General features: G+C 45.7%; 1 protein-coding gene across 1 annotated transcript in view; it reads right to left on the bottom strand.

Moving 5' to 3' along the window:
• The window catches only part of ELAPOR2 (endosome-lysosome associated apoptosis and autophagy regulator family member 2), a 90116-nt gene extending 69010 nt beyond the window's left edge, over positions 1-21106 (bottom strand). The window contains exon 1 of the mRNA XM_028747794.2: positions 20716-21106. Coding sequence (XP_028603627.2) covers positions 20716-20940 — 225 coding nt within the window. The 5' untranslated portion in view covers positions 20941-21106. The remainder of the gene's footprint in view (positions 1-20715) is intronic.
• Between the last annotated feature and the right edge of the window lie 1104 nt (positions 21107-22210).

The following is a 22210-nucleotide window of genomic DNA, read 5'->3' as shown; positions in this document are numbered from 1 at the left end:
ATAAATGTGTCCACCACAGACAGACTAATCTGAAAACATTACTACTTTTAAAAATCCCATACTTTTCAGGGGCACCATGTTCTCATTAGAGCTTCCTTTTTTCTGCAGGGTCTGGACTGAAAAGAAGACATGTTCAGCTTGGAGACCAAGACACAGGGAAAACTGCATATTTATATAAAGCAACTGAGAGCTGGTCAAGAACACAAGAAGAGCCCTGCTGGATCAAGCCAAACGTCCAGCCAGGGTAGTTCTCCCTTTCTCACAAGCAGAACCCGCAACAGCAAACTACCCCTGGGGTTCCTCAGCAATGTGTATCCATAGGCTTACTGCCTTCCGACACCAGAAGGTCCTCCAGACAAGCCATTTACAGAGCACTCGCCCTTACTTGTTTGACCAAAGCTCAGGCAGAGGTCATACTGTGCCCAGTATTTACTGAGCATCCATTCCAATTTGTTTACAGGGAGGTTATATGACAATGAGCATTCTGATTTGCTTGGGCACTGCCTGTACAGCTTCTTGTTAATTATTCGACAACACTTTCTAACAACAACAACAACAACATACCCTCCAACACTTCTCCAATGAAAATAGGGACATCCTATTCAACAACAGCAACAACGATGATGGTGATGATGGTGTTATTATTTGTACCCCACACACCTTGCTGCGTTGCCCCAGCCACTCTAGGTAGCTTCCAACGTACCTATATAAAAACATACTAAAACATTAAACTTTTTTTTTAAAAAAAAACTTCCCTATACAGGGACGCCTTCAGACGTCTTCTAAAGGTTGTATAGTTATGTATCTCCTTGGCTCGGGGGTTGCAGAACTCCAGACCCTCCAATGAAATTAGAGACATCCTAAGGAAAAGCTGTGGGACGCGGGTGGCGCTGTGGGTAAAAGCCTCAGCGCCTAGGACTTGCCGATCGAAAGGTCGGCGGTTCGAATCCCCGCGGCGGGGTGCGCTCCCGTTGCTCGGTCCCAGCGCCTGCCAACCTAGCAGTTCGAAAGCACCCCCGGGTGCAAGTAGATAAATAGGGACCGCTTACTAGTGGGAAGGTAAACGGCGTTCCGTGTGCTGCGCTGGCTCGCCAGATGCAGCTTGTCAAGCTGGCCACGTGACCCGGAAGTGTCTCCGGACAGCGCTGGCCCCTGGCCTCTTGAGTGAGATGGGCGCACAACCCTAGAGTCTGTCAAGACTGGCCCGTATGGGCAGGGGTACCTTTACCTTTTAAGGAAAAGCTGGACATACCAGGATCAAATCAGAAACCGGGATGACTTCTGTAAATCTGTGACTGTCCCTGGAAAATAGGGGCACTTGGAGGGTCGTCAACAACAACAACAACAACAACAACAACAACAACAACAACTAATTTAAACCCCACCCATCTGACTAAACATCAGGAAGAACTTTCTGACAGTAAAAGCTGTTTGACAGTGGAACAGACTGGCTTGGGAGGTTGTGGACTCTCCTTCCTTAGAGGCTTTCAAGCAGAGGTTGGATGCCCATCTGTCAGGGATGCTTTAGCAGATTCCTGAATTCCAGGGGGCTGGGCTAGATGACCCCTGGGGTCCCTTCCAACTCTAAGATTCTATGGTTCTTTGATTTTTAATGGTTCAAAGCTAAATTTCTGGTATGCAGTTTAATCCCTCCCCCAACACACAGAGAGGGAAGATACAGTGATCATGACTAGTAGCAACCAACAGCTTTATTTTCCGTGAATTTATATAATCTCCTTTCAAAGCCATCCAAGCTGGTAATCATCGCACAAAGATGTTAAATCTTTCCAGAATTGGCAAAAGCAGCCTAAGGAGGAGTGTGAGCAGGAGCTCCTCCTTCATGACCCAGAGTTTACCACGTTAGCCTGGGGTGTACAATGGGGCCATACTGCCTGCAGCACCCACAAGGCTGACATCACCAGCATGATGAAAGAAGGAAACCTACACTCTTGTACAGCTGGAGCATTCAGTAGTTCAGTCTGCATCTGAAATGAGCTTTGCAGGGCTGTCATATTTGAGAAAGTGAAATGAATTAACAAGCTCAGAAAGCAGTCAAAAGACTGCTCATTTGCTATTAATTCTCTGCTGCCGGGGTAGATTCCTTCCTTTTCTTTACTCTCGTTGGTTTTAGAAATGCAGAAATATTATATAAACCATCCATTTTTAGCCCTTTCCCAACCTCCCTTTTTATTATTTCACTTTAATCTTACCGGCAGTGACAGCCTAGGTGACAACAGCCAATGCAGAGTGACAGGGACTTTCTTAAGATGAAAACAAAAGAGCAGGGCTTGGTTCCAACCATGGAACTTGGTGGTTTCTCCTGAGGGCTCACACACACACACACACACACACACACACACACACAGGATCCATCCTCTCCACGAAAGAGAAACATCGCTGAGTCCTAGGATTCCTTGGGGGGGGGAGGGCACCTGCAGCTCTGGTCCTCCTTCTGCATTTCCATTGGCATCTGGTTGGTGAGACCAGGGTGCTCTCCTGGGTGGGCCTTTGGCCTGATTCATCTTGCGCTCTTCTTGTCATCTTTTGCTCCTACTGCTTATACACTTTAAACCTCCCAATTCCCATTAAGGACTCTATTGAGGCAGAAGGCATTGTGAGTGACACCATTGCAATCTGGAGGAGGACTTGGTGCAGCAAGACAAAAACAACCCAGCAAGTAAGTCTACATAAGTCAGTCTAGCTGGCCATGCACAACCATGTAAGAACAAGATGCCGGTGGGGCTGGGGGCTCATTTGCAGTTTAAATGAGCTTCCCTTTCAGGTCACCTGGAACAGCATCTTGCTCACCATGGGTGAGCAGGCAATGGATTCATCATGATGTCGCTCCAACCAAAGGTTGGTTAAAGGCAGATCACCACCCTTGTTCCACCCATCGAGCTCTGAATCATCAACCCTGCCTGGCAAGAGTCCTCTGCAGTTTCCAACTGGAGCCTCTCTCTGCCCAACTTGGAGAGGGGGGGACTGAAGCTGCCCTGTGACCTTTTGCATGTCCCTTCCTGGATAACTACACAGCAGGGACAGGGAACCTTGTTCAAACCAAGACCTTCTTCCTACCTAGGCAACGTTCTGGGGGCCACATGGCAGCAGCAAATGTAATTTTGTACAGTGGTCCAATTTCTACTTACACTCTGTTAGAAGCACCCAAGAAGGGCATGAAGTGGGGCTGCTGAGAGGCGTGGCCTAGCCAGAGGGGCGGGGCTGAGGACGGGTGGGGCCTGGGGGAATCCCAAGGGCCACATGAGAGAGAGGCACCTCTGCACCTCTAGGCATTTGGTAAATCAAACACTCACATTCAGAGGCAGTGCACTTTTCTACCACCTTCTCAACATGCGGCAACCAGAGAGAAAAGGAGGCATCACAGGCAGTGGGATGCATCTCACTGGCAGTAAAATGGGAAAGGCGTTTCATATACCAGAGGAATCACGCAGATGCCACCAACCTATTACAGCCCCCTGGCATTCTTATCAACTTCCTTGTCTATCCATAGCGATGAGTTTGAATCCCTGCCCAAAAGACCAGTCCAGCCATCCAGGAATCTCCTACCCCTTACATAATGCATGTTTTCACACCCACACAAATAATTGTTTCACACTTTAATAAAGGAAAGTATATCCTCTTGGGGAATTTTCAGTTGGGGTCTTAATACTGCCAAGGGTCGTTCAGTTATGGGTCGTTGGCAATAGGTGTGTGTGTATTTGTGTGTGTGTTCACTTACTGGATTCTTTCTAAAAAGGGTAAATCTATATTAAAGGGGGTTAGGAAAATAGGCAGGGATTTTGATGCTGACACCTTATGGGTGCTGCAAAAAACCTGCACACTTTGAGGAGCATCCATTCCACAACCAAACACCTGTCTGGAAGCACCTGTTGTAACAACTTTCGCTGAAATTGATAAAAATGAAATCAGATCATATTTCAGCACAGTTATTTATTTGACCCTAAAAGCTTTGCTCTACCCGTTAGGTGCCTTTCATACTCCTTGCAAAAATAATGTTTTACAGTCTGTTTTCAAACATATGTACTGTAAAGGGCCAAACGTTGCTCTTGATTACACCAGTGTTAAGTCGTGAATCATTAGTTGCATGAATGAAGAGTGCGCAAATTTACACCTGGGGTAGCAGAAACTAGCACACCATGTTTCTCATCAGATTCTTCACTGTCTGTCTCCCTTGATTTTCTAGCAGATGGCGAATTGCATTTTGGCATTTCTCGCTTACCACGATGTTCTGTAAACTGTCTCCCATGTACATTTAATTCCACACTTGCTTCATAAAACATGGAAATGAATTTTAAAATGGGGGGAGGAGGAGAGAGACTAGGAAAAATTATCAAAATCTCTTATTTAATACAAACTTATTTGTATTAAGGCAAATATTGAGGCAGTAGCTGCATAAGACGCTGTAACACACATGCTGCTAGGAAGGAAACCCTTGCTTGTGTCAAAAGAGTTTCAGGGTGGAAGTCTATTTCTGAGGCGGCTTTGATTAAGTTAATAGTGTCATTCCAAATTAAAAGAAGTTTATTTTAAGGAGAAAGACAGAAAATAAAGAACTACGGTATATATTTTTGATGACCCTCCTGTTTACACAAGCATTTCCTTGGTCTCTTAACTGGAGTCTCCTCTTTTAATTACTCTCTTGTTTTAATGGGATTGTTTTATTGCATATTTTAGAATCACAGAACTGTAGAGTTGGAAGGGACCCCGAGGGTCAAGTAGTCCAACCCCTTGCAAGGCTGGAAAGTACTGCTGGGTGGTGGTATCTTGAGGTGACAGGACTGTCTGCCACATTTCCGGATGTTCTTTCATATTGAAACCAGCTCTCTGCAGATAGAACACCAGCAAAAGAGGCAAAGAGCTGTTCTGGAAGCTCCTTCCTGTTGAGCTGGCTTTCTTCCAGAATGGACTGATTAGCAGGAAGGGGTGATGTCCAACTAAGGCATCCTCAGAGAAGACCCACTGAAGACAGTGGACTTCTGATAGCGCCGTTGACGTCAACAACACTCAGATTTGCTGAATGGGGAAGACTTCTACCAGTTTAAATTACACATCCCAAACTAGGGCATGACCGCCTCCTCCCACTTGCCAGCTTCTGCTTCTGATCCTGGACTTCTATCAGTCATAGACTCCCCCCACGCACTAAACCCTGTTACCTCTTCAGCTTCCAGCACCTCCTCTTCCCAGTCTTCTCTATCTGACCACCAATCATTGACCCATCACCATTCCTCGGGCTCTGAGCCTTCTTCCCTTGGGGCTTCCCCAGCTGGTTCCTCCCACCATCCCTCTGCGTCCAGACAGTCCAGACAAACTTAGCACAAGCTAAGTTTGACAGCATTCTGGAGTTTGTATATATTATGTGGATGTATTTTAGCCCCGCCCCCCATACATAATGCGCTAGTTGAACACGTCAGCCATTTCTGTAAGGAGATATTTTGTAAGCAGCTTTCACATGCCTTACAAAGCATGTGGGATTAGAAGATTTAATCTTGAATGCATCTATGAGTAGGGTCAACTTTTAAGCCTGGCTGAAAATCTTGCCTTCCATTTACTGAAATCTGAAATGGCACTTCCAGCTCACAGAAAACGATGCAGAAAGTAGTTTGTCCAATATGCAGCCAACAGATTGCCGCCCATATGCCTGCAGCCGTTTGGAGACTAAACAAAATGAGCCCCTCAACTCCTGTTGGTCAGCCTTGGCCAACATCTGAATGAAAACACATAATATCAAATGATCAGCCTGCATCACAACCACGTAAACAGAAGAACTGAGATCTAGACCCAACATATTCCCACGGGCTTAACAGACTTGTGAACTGAGAGGATACAAACCACTAAAACCTGAAGGAAAACCCCAGTGGTTGTGTGGCTGGGGGGGGTGGATTAATCTCCACACTCCTTTCTGGGGAGGGGAATGTTTCACTCTCTAACAGGGCAGCAGGTTAGCTGGCTGTAATATGATCCATGGCTAATGAGATACATTAACAAAAAGTGAGCTCTCATTACCCTTTAGAGATAATTGCAATGGAGATAGCCATTAGCAGAAAGGATCGTTTCCTCCTGACATTGGTAATTAAGTAAAATCTATTTCTCATTAATAATGAATAAGGCCACAGATGCTGTTTTGCATATCAGGAGGGGAAATGAACCCCCCCCCTTTTGCACCTATGAAACACAACACTGTGTCACTCTTCAGCATCCAGGTATCAGTCTGTCCCCCCCCCCCAATGCCAGTCACATGTATTGTTATTGTTTTTATTAAATTCACTGTCTTTGTGAGCATACTTGTGCTGGTGAACTAGTGTGCGGTACAATATCTTCCCCTGAAGTTGTGCACGCGTGCATGCACACGCACGCACGCACACACACACACACATATATATATATGAGAGCAAAAACATGGGAAATGATCCCTGATCAGCTAAATTCACCCATGCTCAGAATAAAGAAGTGATTGCTGGGTTAACTTGGGGTCTAGTTTATTGCCTTTTTCAAGAAAAGGAAATTTGCAATGTCTCAGTTTGCATATTTTCTCAAGGGAGGGACAGCTACTACCTCTCCTTGCAGACTGTGCGATGACCAGGCTAAGCCAGCCCTTAGAGGCAGTTAGCAAGGCACTCAGGGCCTCTGTGCCCCTTAGCCACACTTGTCACTGTTGCCTCTGAACACCTAGTGCAGGGAAATAGGACACTCACTAAAAAGAAGCTCTAACGAGTAAGACCTGTAATAAAATGTTGCCGTGTTGAATCTACTGCCCTAATCCAGATACTCCCTTCCCACCTGGTTTTGCATTCCTGGCTTTCTAAAGGTGGTTTTGGATTTGCAAGTCTTGGGGTCACCCTAGGCCTGCTCTTATGCACAGGTGGTGCCATTTTGGAGACATAAGCAGCAACACGCTCACAGCCTGAACATTGGAAACAGAGCAACCAAGTGGCTCAAGGGCCAAAACAGCCAAAGATTTCCCTGCTGTGGTCCTTTTGGCTCTCTCCTTGATCAGGGTAGTCAGTTTGTTACCCAATTTGTGCAGTAGACACCAGAGGTCAGCAACCTAAGGCCCATGAGCCAGTTCTGGCCCATGAGCTTCCTGGAACTGGCCCACAGCCATTCCGTGGATCGGCGTGGGGATTCTGTGCTTTTTTCCCCACGGTGCCATTTTTTTCTCACCACAGGACCAACTTTCAGGTGGGCAGAGCGCCAGAAATAGTGTGTGCGCATGTGCATGGGCGCTCCTCCATCCTGGAAGCATGCCGGAAATAGCTTGAGAGCATGCACAGGTGTGCACGGGGGTGCATACTCCGGCCCACCAAGAGGTCTGCTGGTGAGTGGACCTCACCGGCCTCAAAAAACATTGCCACCCCTGTTCTACAGAATGCCAGATTACCAAAGAGTCAGCGTAGGCACCTTTTATGGGGCCCATGAAAACGGATCAAAATAATATTGATTTGATCTTGAAAGGAAATTACAAAAATGTATTAGAAGATAATTTGTGAAGGGCACCCCCAAGATCTTGACTGCCTAGGGGCCTCCACAGGGATTCTACACCATGGATGGTTTACACGAAATTGTTCTCACTTTTTCACCATAAAAGCATGAGACTTTCTTTAAAGTCCTGCAGACACTGAAAGTTTGCTTCAAGCCATAATACAATTCCTTGCAATAATGTATTTAAAGTGCTGGTAATTCTCCAAAGGATTGCACTGTGTGATGCACAAAATATTCTCAAGAGATTTTTAAACAGCCTTCCTTGGAAGAGGAAAACATTTTTTTTTTCATGTAAAAAGTATAAGAAAGCCTTTTAACCAGAACATTTTTTGGCTCTTGCCATTACATTAAGTTTAAGAGAAAAGAATGGGAATTAAAATTTGAGCAAATTTCAGCTCCAAAAACTGTTTGGTTGACTGGTTGCTTTTTAAAAATAAAACAATGCATTTATGTGAATTTCAAACAATAAAAAAAAAAAATCTGTAGGTGAAACCTGAGGTGGAACTATGAATTTAAATATTTCTGACCTCTATTAAGTTGGTTCTGCAGTTAGACATTTATCTTGGACTAAGTGAAATGCATGGCCCTGCCCTCTCCAAGGCAGAGAATTGCTCTTTGCGCCTGACCAGTTGGTCAGCAGTCAGTTTGTAAACCTTATCATTGTGTTGTTTTGGAAAGCCTTCCTTCAAAAGGTGATATGGAACATGACAGCTTTTGCTGGCTTCTATACTGAAGCCTCCCTAGAACTGAATTGCCAGGAAATAGGACTTCTCCCACAGCGCTTTCCATTTCTAAACAAGGACAGCTACATCCAGCACCAGAACAATGGCATCACGTTAACCATGGGTGACAGTAATAATGGAAAAGACAGTGGTTTCAAACTTTCTTCCTGCAGGTCAGTTGCTGCACATGGGCAAGGAGCCCTATGGACGGTGATGCAGACAGGGCAGAACCTCAGGGCTGAAATCCGGCAGTTAGCATTAGACAAACACACACACACACACACACACACACACAGAGGGGAGGCAGCAGGCCAGACATGTGAATGGGTACAGTGGCACATTATATTATTTTTGTTTTAAAATATATGTTATCCTGTTCTACAACAAAAGGGTCTCTTTCCCAAGTAAGTGTGCTTAGCATCATGGCAGCAGGAATTACTTTGCTATCACAAATTAACTGGAACAGCAGCAAAAGGTTTTATCTTAACATTTAAGTCCTTGAGGCCTTAATTTGCTATAGTTATCCAATTTATTCAGCCTGCTTGTCACTGAAATGGGAAACCTGTGTCTAAGCTGTACCACTTCAGAATGCACGTGGGCACTCACACAACCCAATGCTCATCCATACCAAAAACAGGAATAGAGATGCGGGCACACAGAAAACTTGTGACTCAGGGAGCATAGTCTAGCCTCGTCTTATCCCTAACATGCTACTTATCTGTAATGAATAAAAACACATGGAAAGCATGGGCCTAGAAATCTTCCCCAATGACAATGCTCAGGTGTTCCTCTCACCACGACAAAGTGCCCACAAATGGGACTCCCAGGTCCACTGAGGAAAGCATGGCTTTTGTTTTGGCAACCGCTTGCCCCTGGCTCAGAATGCCAGTGCCCCCCCCCCCCGCTCCCACAATGCCCCCCCCCCCAGGGAGAAGGCATCTCTCACCATGCTGCCATTCTCTGCCACTTTGTGCCTCCAGTATAAACTAGGAGGGAAGTACTCAACCCTCTCCTGGGTCTCATATGTGTCAGGTAATTTAGAAAAGGGACAGGGCAAGTTGTGACAATGAACGGTAACCATTGTTACTCTAGCGTGGACTCATTTAAAGTAACGAATTTAAGTAATTTAAGTCACTTGATGTCAATGGGTCAGCTCTGAGTATATCTACCACTGGATTTCACCCAATGTTTTTCATTCTGGTGATCACATGCCTTCAGCAGAAAATGAGAGATTATTCATCATGAGTTCTCTACATTGTGGTGAGAACGTGGGGAATGAAAGGGTCTCCCATATTGTGTGAGGCCGGGGCAGGGGGAATCTCTCTTCCCAATGGTGCGCAGCAGAGCCAGTAGCGACCACAAATGATGTTGGTGGCTACAAAGGCCAGCCGAAGTGTGTGAGCCACAGATTGAGGTTATTTTGGAGACATGGGATGGACTAACAGGAATTTACACAAATTTGTGGTATTGGCATAGCTATTGGCCAAGTATGTTACCTGAACCGCCAAACCCGGCTGTGATAGCCCTTGGATGGAGAACAGTTCAGAAGTATTGTGAAGAGCTATTGGACAGTGAAAAGGTCTCCCTTGGGAGATGGTGGACGCTCCTTCCTTGGAGGTCTTTAAGCAGAGATTGGGTGGTCATCTGTCAGGGATGCTTGAGCTGAGACTCCTGCACTGCAGGGGGTTGGACTAGATGATTCTTTCCACCTCCCCAGCTCTATGATTCTGCCACATACAAAGCAGCTGTAAACTTCGAACCAAGGCTCCTGCTTGCCTAATGTAGTAACAATCGCTAGTTTGCATGTTTACATTGATACCATGACAAAATTAAACCCCTACCTAGGCATTAATAAGGAGTTGTTGCTTTCATAAAAGTCAAACAGATGAGTTGGCTGTCTTGACAAGCAGCCCCACAGAAGAAAGCTCCACCTCCGATTATTTCCCACCGCCTAAATTCCACAAGAGACTTCTAGTAGACAGCAAAGGCTCAAGAGTAGAAACCCACCTGCTCCAGTCCATAAGCCTTGTTAACAGGCCCAAGCTTCGGGGCTACATAGACTGAGTTTTTTTAAAAAAAATATCAAAATAAATGCATAGCAAATGGTTTTTACATTATTTTGAACAGTTTGGCACAGCAGCTGTTAAACCTCTAGGAAGGAATCCATTTCAACAAGGTTTACCGTTCAGCAAGGTTTATTGTGATTAGCTCACTTTTCTCTTCAAGATTTTTCTGAAGAGACCTTTTCACTGGCGTTTTCTCCTCTCCTCATTAAAAGAGAGCGGGCAGGATCCTCGAGGTCTGACATGAGCAGAACTGGAATGACTCCTCCACATACACAGCAGCTGCTGTGAGATTTAAATGAGCTCTTGAGCTGAACACCAAGGCTTTAAAGTCCTTGGTGCCTCTTATAAAATGTCCTGCCGATTAGGCCTGCCAATTATTGAATTTGCCAAGAAAAAAGCACACCAAGAACTCAGGCCAATATAAGTTTCAATAGTGGGAGTGGTTCCTACTCGCAAATCAATAGTCAATAGTAACAGAAACTAATCCATCAAAAGTATGTATTCTGACAAGGATTACAAACTCAAATAGAGATTACAAACTCAAACTCATAAAAATATGTATAACACAATAATTCATTACAGAATTAGAGATAAGAGTTTATGAGTAGAGATAAGTTCATGTTAGTCCATAGTCTGATTCATCGTGGAGGTCTTAGTTTCAATCACTGAGCAGAAGTCAGAAGTCAATTATGGATTAAATCAGGACAGGGCCCTGTTTCGATGTATTCACCTTCATCAGCTGGATGTATCAAATGTTACATGAAAATACATTTAAATTCTAAATTATCATGAATTATAATTTATAAAACAGTCTTATATAACATTTGGTTCCTTACCTAATTTTTAAAGGGTTGTGTATGTTTGAATACTTTCGGATAAATATATCCTGTTATTTTCTACGTTTCTCAAGGATAAGAACTGAAAATAATCAATATTAATAATAGTTACATGTGTTTAATCAAATTTAAAACTCTAAGGCAGCATATAATCATATGATTCCTCACCTACGTGTGGGTAGATCAATGTGTATCTTGAGCTTTTCTGTGTGTTTTCAATTTGAAAGTGAGCCTGTTACCTTTTACATGCACTTAAAGGGGCAGATGAGATCCCCTAGATCTTCTTAAGGCATAGAGTTCTAAAGTTCAGAGGACAGCTGCAGTTTAATTTGAGGTTTTAAAGAAATGATGTATAATCCTGATATTGGCCTGAGTTCTTATATTGGCCTGAGTTCTTGGTGTGCTTTTTTCTTGGTATATTTAATAACAAGAACTCCAATGATTGAATTTGGGCATCTGAGCAAGACCTGGGGACAGAGCCTGCATTGGATCTGCAGCTGGAGGGCCTTTGAAGAGTTTACTGTCACAGCCCATTGGGGGAGATCGGGATGGTAGAGTTCGGCACTCACTGGTGCACAAAACACTGTCCATTCAGGCAAGGGGAGGCACCCCAATAAAACCCTGTCTTACCCTTTTCCAGAAACTGACCAACACACACAAATAGCCAGACTCCCACCCACCCACCCAGTTGTTGGTAACCCTACTCCAGACTTTATTTGTTTTCAAACTGCAGTCTGTTTTGGCATTTTTAAAAATGCATGTTTTTAAAAAAAAAAAAATCAAGGGTTATTATTTGTGGCTCACAAAAACAGATATTTTCCCTATTGGCCGTAATGGGGCTGTGCTGGTGTATGCTGAGAACCCCACCTGAGTTAATTTCTCCCCAACCAGGGAAGAAGTGGAATGGGCTTCATTTATTTATTTACAGCCACAGTGCTATATGCATCAATAAAACTAACTTAAAAGCTAAACCAAATTAAAATTGCAACAGCATAAAAGAGGAACACCATAAAACAACAGCCCAACAGGGGGAAACTCATCAGATTCATCAAAACCAATCCCTCTCTTCAGAAACTTGGTGGAAGAGGTGCATATTCACCTGTCATTTAAAAACATGAAGTAAAGTTTCAAGACAGACATCAGTAGGGAGAGAGGGTCACATTTGCTAAGCCACCACTGAAAAGTGGCCCAAATAAGGTCATTTTTAAATAGACTGGAGCAAAACCAAAACCCAAGAAAGTAATTTTAAAAAATGATTTTGAGTTATAATTGAAAAACAGTCAGATTGGATGGCTTTACCTAAATGTTTCAAATATTGATATAGAAACATAAAAAGAAGGAATTATTTGATAAAGTAGGATAGAGATATGAAACAAAATGTTCCAGAAAGAGATGTGACTTCGCAGTTGCAGCAAAGTCTAAGCAGAACTGGAACCTAATAGCAATTCATGGCATCCGTCTCCATGGAAAAGCAAAGTGGTCAGAAAGGGGAGGGATAGGAACTTTTGGTTTTGCCAAGGAGAAAAGGGGTATCCCTGCCCCTCCAGGAAAGCCACTCCTAAAGGTCTGGATTCTCCAGGAGGCCACGGTGCTGGAACTTGAAAACGGTGAGTTTGCTGGTATCCTACAGGAACTTGCTGCTGAATTAATAAAGCTGGTGAACCCTGAGGGCATCTCCGAACAGATTGCATGATGGGACTCACCACAGCTAGAGGCTGCGTCTAGGTTTGGTTGTTGCCCCATGTGCTGTGGAATGAAGCCATTGGTTATGCTTTCCCACAGCACTCTCCTTACCATGCCACAAACCCACAATTTGTTTTGCCAAGTCTCCCTCTGTCTTCTTTAGTCATCTCAAATGAATCATGGGATGGAACCTCACTGACACCTCCTCTGCCTGCTCACCCAGGTTCTCCTTTGCCTTTCATTTCCACAGGGACTTCCCCCCCCCCCACACACACACACTAATACTGCCAGCAGCCAAAGAAGTAACATTCCCCATGCCTCTAAATACATTCATACCACTCAGTTTTGAAAACTAATGAGCTTATATGCTCCTGTGACCACAACACTGTGACTGTATTATCCATTTCAGGGAGTTGGGACATGGTTTTCCCAAGTCTTCTGATAAAGTTAAGAGATCTGAGGGTTCACCTGAGGGTTTCCCTCTCCCTAACTGAGAATAATTCTTGTCATTGCTGTCCTCTGCCAGGCACAGCAGTACACTCTGCTCACTTGCCTAACTCTGTTCAAGTATATGTACATTGTAGTGTGTCTGCACTTCTATCGATTCCAGAAGATTAATTGTGTAAGAGTTTGCTGCAGAAAAGCCCACTCCCAGAAGCCCCGGCCTCCACCCCACAATGCTTTGGGGTGCACCTGATGCATCCAATTCCATGAGGCTCCACTCCTGACTCACCTGCACTGCTTTGGTCATGCCTTTGCTCTCTCCTGGGGGCAGGGGGCAGGAACACACTTCTTAAGTCACAGTTTGATAATCCTTTAAAAAAGAAAGAAAGCTGGCCAATACCTCCAGGCAGGTGGCAACCCCAAAGGTTCAGAATTCCAAGGGGGGGAGGAGGTTCCCAACAGGGGTTGGCAGTCGGTGTGCTTAGTTATGCATTAGTTGTTAAGATTGATAATGACTCTTACAATATCTTCAATCTACTTTCTTATCAGCCTAACTTTTTTATTTAAAAAATGCAACAGTTTTTATTCAGCTCAACATATTGGCAATGCTAGCAGTCTATGGCACATTGTGTTGGCTTATATATATGTACCCTTAGTCATAGGGTAGGAGTTTTGCTGTCAAAACAGGCTCTCAATCCACCCACTCTTCCTTGCCAGAAAAAGGGATGATGGTGGGTCCTTGTATAAGCAAAGACTAGAGAGTTACATAAGTATAAAACATGGATAGGGGGCCTCATTTGAAAGTATGAATTGCTAGTTGACTTTGCCATGAAGTTATTCGGAACAAGTTCAACTTCTGCTGTAGATGTAGAATATATTGTCCTTCATCACATCTGATTTAGATGCTAATTCTCCTAACTTGCCTCCTTAAGAGCTGCTTCAGATATCAATATATGTACTGGAACAGGGGACAGAACATCTATCGCAGAGTGACTAGAAAAAGACACTCATTAATGAGGATTATTCCTCACTTAGTACGCTGCAAGTTCTGGTGTTGCTGTTAAAATGTAAAGGTAAAGGACCCCTGGACAGTTTATTCCAGTTAAAGGCAACTATGGGGATGCAGCGCTCATCTCGCTCCAGGCCAAGAGAACTGGCGTTTGTCCACAGTCAGCTTTCCAGGCCATGTGACCAGCATGATGGAAACCAGAGCACAAGGAAACACCGTTTACCTTCCTGTTGCAGCGGTACCTATTTATCTACTTGCACTGGTGTGCTTTCAAACTGCTAGGTTGGCAGGGGCTGGGACAGAGCAAGGGGAGCTCACCCGTCTCACACCGAGAGACACTACTCTTGGCCTCCGCCTCAAACTCTCACACTAAGCGCCCTCACAAATGCAAGCTCTTGGTTGCAAGCTCCCAGATGCGGCAATGAGCTAAGTTTGCTGCTGGCTGCTAACTCCTCCCTCAACTCACAGAGATAGATGATAGATGATAGATAGATAGATTAGATAGATAGATAGATAGATAGATAGATAGATAGATAGATAGATAGATGATAGATGATAGATGATAGATAGATAGATAGATAGATAGATAGATGATAGATAGATAGATGATAGATAGATAGATAGATAGATAGATAGATGATAGATAGATAGATGATAGATAGATAGATAGATAGATAGATAGATAGATAGATAGATAGATGATAGATAGATAGATGATAGATAGATAGATATAGATAGATAGATGATAGATAGATTAGATAGATAGATGATGATAGATAGATAGATAGATAGATAGATAGATGATAGATAGATAGATAGATAGATAGATGATAGATAGATAGATAGAGATAGAGATAGATGATAGATAGATAGATAGATGATATAGATAGATAGATAGATAGATAGATAGATAGATAGATGATAGATAGATAGAGATAGATGATAGATGATAGATAGATAGATAGATAGATAGATAGATAGATGATAGATAGATAGATAGATAGATAGATAGATAGATAGATAGATGATAGATAGATAGATAGATGATAGATAGATATAGATAGATAGATAGATAGATAGATAGATATGTTATTTTTTTAAATGTAGAAGTTTGGATTTTGACTTGGCTTAATAGTCACTGCAACTGCTGCAGGAAATTTAGTATCAGCTGAAATGGTCAACTTTCCCCCTTTGTTCATTCTCCTGCTCCTGCCATTCATTTATCACAAGTGTTTGCATGAGTAACAACAGACAACCGGACCTGCCCATCAGTCTCTTCCCCCCACTCCCACCCTCAATTCCACTTTCTATCCTTTGGGAAGAGTGATATCATTTGAAGGCAGTATCATTTAAAAACAAACAAAAAATGATGAAACTCTGGGGAGAAAGCATGTGCGTGTGTTAACATGTATATTATGTCTTAGCACCAGCTTGCTACAGTCTAAAATCTTTTGCTAGTATGACAAGTTTGCCTCCTTTTCAAACTGCTACAAGGTCAAAAGGCCTTGAAAACTGAACACACCGGCCATGAAAGCAACAGATGGGCAGAGAAAGACCTCAACATTTCCCCAAACTATTTTATTCCAGAAAGTTGCTGAGTTCAGCATGCATGTCCGCCAGACCTCAAAACTTGACTTTCACTTGATCCAGGGCAAAAACAAATTGCTTGCTATGGCTTCTCTTCAGATAACTGGTTATTAAGAAACATAAAGAACTGCTTGGAGGAGGCAGAACAGGACGACTCTTAAGTGCTGTATTGTTAAAGCAGGAACTACAGTGGGCTTTATATTCTTGGTTGGTTTGCTGATTTACTACTAAAATACCCACAATAAAGCAAAAAGAATGGCAAGGAAGGGAGCTAAGGACTCACTTCAGGTTCCAGTGCTGGAGATGCAATCTGTTTTGAAGTTTCTTTATTTCTTTTGGTAGAGCCAAATGGACACGGCTGAAAACCAAGCTAGTATTTATCTGCATATCCATATCCTTTTCTTTGTAGAGTCCCACCCTGGGCTCTGCTTCTTGATCACTTGAGACGGGTGTGGAACAACCCAGGAACTGGCTTTATACAGAGATTAATATCCTACAACCTTTTGGTTTAATTATTTACTTGTGTTTTATCTTGTACAGTGGTAGCTCTGGTTTCATACGCTTCAGGTTACAGACTCCGCTAACCCAGAAATAGTACCTCGGGTTAAGAACTTTGCTTCAGGATGAGAACAGAAATTGTGCTCCAGCGGTGCGACAGCAGCAGGAGGCCCCATTAGCTAAAGTGGTGCTTCAGGTTAAGAACAGTTTCAGGTTAAGGATGGAACTCCGAAACGAATTAAGTTCTTAACCTGAGATACCACTGTATTTATTCTGTGAACCGCCTTGGGATCTCTTGATAAAAGGTGGTGTATAAATTTAATAAATAATAACAACTCCTGGTCAGAAACAGCAGAGGTGAACATTGCAGGGGAGCCGCCAACATCTCTGAAACTCTGCCATTTGCACTGGGCAGGGCAGAAGCGGCAATTGCTCTGGCCAGAGCAGCAGAGAAGTCAAAGCTGGGCACATAATTGGTAAGTGGACTGGCTGAGGATCTGGGAGATTCTCGGCCAGCCCAGCTTCACCCCCTCCCTGCCTCCCAAAAGCTCCCTTGCCAGCAGGCTTGCCAGCAGGCCTAGCAGGGGCCCTTGTGGCAGGACAGCAGAGCCAAGCGCAGGGACACCCACATCAAATCCAAACAGCATCCAGAAGGGTAGAGTAGAGGCTTCTGTTGCTCTGCAAGGCTGCGATGCACATTTACTGGAGAGTAGGGCCCATGGACCTCCACGGAACTTATTTCTGAGTACATAGCCCTGTGCTTCTGCCGAACATCCTGCATAAGCCAACTGTCTAAAATATATTCAAAATATTCCCAAATCAAAATACCAATACAGAATTAATCAAAACGTCAACATTAACAACGGGGGGGGGGGGAGGATTCAGTTTCCATTTTATTTATTTTTCAGCAGTGTCATAATCTGGGTGAAATAAGAATGCCTTAGCTTTTCTCTGAACCAGGAGGAGAAAGAGAAATAAGCCAATTCCCTTCAGGAATAATTTTCAACTCTTTGTGCCACCACAGAAAAGACCCTGCAGAGGCAGCCATGGAACATTTTCCCAATATAAATTGAGCACGCAGCATAGCCTGTCAGAGAGAGTGGGCATTTCTGAAACTGCCTTATATTGAGTCAGGCTATTTATCTATCTAGCCCACTATTGTCTACTGCAATCGGCAGAAGCTCTCTTTGGCAGAGAATTGCTTCCCAGCCACTGCCTCTTGAACCTTTTAACGGAAGACACCAGCGGTTTCCCCTTGGACTTCTGCAGGCACAGCACAGAAGATCCTATCAGCACTCAAATGTTGCAAAGGAGGAAATGGTTGCAGCTCCTTGTAGGCCAGGGCTGGGGAACTTTTTTTTTCTGGCAGGCCGACCAGATCCTTATCTCCTCAATCCCTGACAGGCCAAATCTGACAGATGGCTGAGGCTGCCCACCTGTCAATCAACCAATGGCACACCGTGAAGGACTTCACAGCCAGACAATCAGGAGGGGGCGGAGCTGCCCTTTGAAAGCATCATCTGCCCACTGGATGTTGTTGCCCTAGAGCTCCCATCAGCCCCAACCAACTTAGCCAAAGGTCATCCAAAAACACCCGCAGTCCCAAGAGTGAAGAAGGCTGAGCTGAGTGGTTTAGTGTGTGTCCTGCCCGTTTTGAATGAACAGCCTACCTCATCAGCTGCATCAGATGAAAAAGATATGTACATATGGCAAGCCCATAAGTGTAATAATACCTTGTGGAGCCAATGTGGATAGAATTTGGAACTAGGAGCTAGGAAATAAGGTTTCAAATCCTGCCTCAGTCAGGACACTCAGTGCATCGTCTAGAACAGGGTTTCCCAAACTTGGGTCTTCAACTGTTTTTGGACTTCAGTTCCCTTCATCCCTGACCACTGGTCCTGCTAGCTAGGGATGATGGGAGTTCTAGTCCAAAAAACAGCTGGAGACTCAAGTTTGGGAGACCCTGGTCTATGGCAAGGCAGGCTTCAGCCCAACTTACCTTTAATCTAGCTAAGTGGTAGAGCATCTGTTTTGCGTGAAAGAGGTCCCCACAATCCTCAACATCTCCAAGTAGGGCTGGGAGAAACCCCTGTCTGCAACCTGCTACCAGTCAGTGCAGACAACATTAAGCTATATGGACAAAGATTTCTTGGTGAAAGGCAGCTTCTGGTGCTTTTCACCAAACTTATCTTACAGGATTGCTGTGAGAACAAATGTATGCCATCTTGAGTTCTCTGGAAGAGCTGATGAAGACAGGTTTCAAATGTGAAGAGAAAAGTGAAAAGCCAAGCTCAATGCCCTCTTGGTCCTTTTCACAGATCTAACAAAGTAAACAAGCAAAACCTCAGGCCCAGGGCTTGCTCAAGAAACCCACACTGCTTAGCATGGCAATGGGATTGAGGGCGTCACTGAATTCAGTCCCAGGGGGATGCCCCAGAAACCTATGCTATAATGCTGCACTAGGGAGCAACTCTCCTCCCAGAGGGAGCTATTTGCATGCCAAGCATGGGATCCTGGCAAATGCACTAGATCCCATAGTGCAGAGGGTGGGCAGGAGACAATCTGGATCTGATTTGCAGTAGGTCAACAAGTGTTTCTGATTCCCAGTTGTTTAGCAGTAGCAGCACCAAAAAGCAGCACCCACCTCCCCCCGTATTAGAAGCCCTGATCTCAAGTAACTCAAATAGAGATTTGTACTTGTACATACAAGTCCCGCTAGTGTGTAGCTCATGGGGTGCACCTGGGTCTGGTGAGTGGGCTTTGGGGACCCTATCATACAGGTAAAGTGGATCCTATAGACGTGAAGTCTGCCCAGGTCTGGTGTCGGGCAGCCAACCGTGAAAGCAACATTTGTTGAGGATGGCTCTGCTTGTGTCTCCATAAATGAGCAGACATAGTTACAGGGAAAGTTCGTATTATGTACAAGCACATATTTTTTAAAAGTATTGCTTTATTGCAATTAATAAAAAGCAGGTTCAGGAGGTTGTGATTTTGGACAAAGCAACCTTTAAGGAAGATGAGGATACTTAAGTCTCTTTCCTTCCTTCCTTCCTTCCTTCCAAATAACACACACACTGAATGCATCTCCCACCCACATGAGTTCCAGATTAATTTATACCAGGGTAACAGGCACTACAGAGGTGAAAAGCTGCTGGAGAAGACTGTTAAACTCAGAAACTACAACAGTCATCAGGGAAAGGGTTAAGCACTCCCTCAAGCTCCTCTGTCCAAAGCTAAACAGAGAGAGAGAGAGAGAGAGAGATGATTTTAATTTTTAGAAAGCCCATCAAGGTCTCACGGCATCTGCTTAGTTGCAGTGTGCAGCTGGCTCCTTAGAACAGGAGCCAAGAACCAGGAAGATTTCAATTAAAATCGCACCTCAGTTATGAAGTGATCCAGCAGCAATCGCGCACACCCATTCCTAGGAGCAAAGCCCATTAGATTCGATAGGCCTTACTTCTGAGCAGACGCGTGTTCGCTTTGTGCTGCCAGACAAGCACGAGGACTTTTCGATCTCTAAGGATGCCACCGTTTTTGCTGGCTCTGCTCCTAACACCCAGAAATTCAGCAGGAGCTGCTCCCCAACCCCAGTCCATTTATCTCCTTGCTCGCTTAATTTCTACGTGTCACGATGCTCCTACCGCAAATGGCACAGGAGTAGAGGGAAGGGAGAGGGGCGACCCCACAGCCTCCGCTTTTTATCCGCAAAATGAGAATACTAACACAGTAATACCAATCGGCTAACTTGCTTGTTGCAAGCATTGGGAAGTGCGCTTTCTTGCTGTCGCTATTTTGGGGTATAACTCGATCACACGCCACCCGATTCAAGCTGCACAATTGCTGTCGCTCTTGCACGGCAAACTCAGTCCCACCTCTCAAAAAAACCCCGGAGGTTTTTGCCACAAGAAAAGTGTGAGGCCACACCTGCTTCGGTGCAACGACATCATCCATCTCCCCTGCAAATGAATCCGGACAAACGCTCGTCTAAAGGAGCTCAGGTCTAGTCTCCGCGGAAACAAATCGGGAAGAACTCGCCAGGGACACGGCGCCTGGAAGCAGCCCGAGTTCATGGAGCTGGAGCGCTTCCCCCCCAAAATGCCCTGTCTGAAATCCTATTCGTGCTTATGTGGGATCTCCCCTCCTTGGCCAAGAAGCGCTGGTACTTCGAGGGGACGCGGCCAGACCAACTTCCTACTTGCCAGAGGAGAGCGGGGGGCGCGGCGCCTCCTGGCCGCCTTTGGCGCTGGGCTCCCCAGCTGCTCGGCTCTGTCTGCCCGACGGGGAGGGAGAGGGAGAGAGGAGGAGGAGGGGGAGAAGGAGAAGAAGAAGAAGAAGAAGAAGAAGAAGAAGAAGAAGCGGCGTCCGCATCTCACCTCCTGGCACTGAGGCAGCTGCAGGATGGACGAAGCCGCCACCGCCTCGGCGCTCCGGCAGCCCAGCAGAGCCCAGCCGCCCAGGCACCACAGGAGGATGCTCGGGGCCGGCGCGGCGCCCCTCCAGCCACAGCAGCAGCGCCGCCGCATCCTGGCAGCGAGGCAGCTCCTGGCCGGGGACTCAAGCCCGCGCCCGCTCTCCCTTCGCCCCCGACGACGCTCCATCCCCGCGCGGAGCCTCTCCTGCTCTCTTCCCGGCGCCGGCGCGCATTTCAGGCGCAGGCGCTGCGCCTTGGTCCTCCTCCTCCTCCCGGCTGCCGGGCGCGCCACCTGCTCGCTTGCTCGCGCTCGCCCTCCGCGGCGTCGCCAACGGGGCGGACCGAGACCGGGACGGGAGGGGCCCGGGAGGAAGGGGCGCGCAGTGCGCAGGCGCCGCTGCTCCGCGCTCTCGCGGCCGCCACATCCGGCGGCGCCTCCCGCCGCTCCGCCGCCCCGGACACGCCGCGCCACGCCGGCTCCCCGAGGGCGCACCTGTCCGGCCCGCGCTGCGCCGCCGAGGGGGCCCTCGAGGGCCCGGCGGGCCGGGGAAAGCGCCGGGGGTCCTCGGGGCGCAGCGAGGAAGGGGAGCCGGAGAGCAAGCGGACTTCGAGCGGGGCTCCTCGGCCGCGGGGTCTCCGGTAACGACAGACTCTTGCCCGGACCAGCTGGGGGTCTGGGGCACCTGCCGTAACATCTTTAATGCCCCAGGCTAAATGGGGTCTTGCTTTTATGGAATTCCATAGACTTCAAACTGTAATACACTAAGATGGAAGAAATAAAAGCGGCACAAGCATAATTAAAAATCAGTGTGAATATTTAACGCGTCGGATGTGCCGTCTTCCGTCGAAAATCCGCAGCCTTGCTGAATGAAGCCCGTGGACCGCAGATTGGGAGCCCACGTTACTCTGGGTTTGCACGATTCCCCTGGGCTGGGGCCTTATTTAAAGGCTTTTGTTGGGGCATTGCTGGTATTGATAGAATTTTCTGGTATCTTAATTTTAAATCTTATGTGGAAATGTTCCATTTCATTGTGTACTTGCTGATATTTTATTTGTTACTTATGATTACTTTTGTTATGTTTGTAGTTATTGAACAAATAAAATGATGTATGTATGTATGTATGTATGAGAAAGCGTGGGTGTGACAAAGCAAGATTTGAATCGAGGACTTTGTAAAATGTCACTCATTCTTCTCAGCTGCAGTCTGTGCCCACTTGCCTGGCAGGGAGTGTGTCCCTTGGGACCCCTTGGGAAAGGCTGCACCAGTTCCTGGAATACTGATAGATACTCAACACTTCTATGGTGCTTTGGAGCACTCAAAGGCATGAGTTCATCCATTCAGAACCTTGATTCACTTCAGCAGTTTCACCCTGGAGCCTCCCTTATCCATGGCTTCCTTTCACCCAGGAGAACACATTTCCCACTGGATGTTGCTGGACTCCAGTTCCCCCAGCAGA

Source organism: Podarcis muralis, chromosome 10 (genome assembly GCF_964188315.1).
Source record: "Podarcis muralis chromosome 10, rPodMur119.hap1.1, whole genome shotgun sequence".
NCBI lineage: Eukaryota > Metazoa > Chordata > Lepidosauria > Squamata > Lacertidae > Podarcis > Podarcis muralis.
This window is presented reverse-complemented; position numbering and strand designations above follow the sequence as displayed.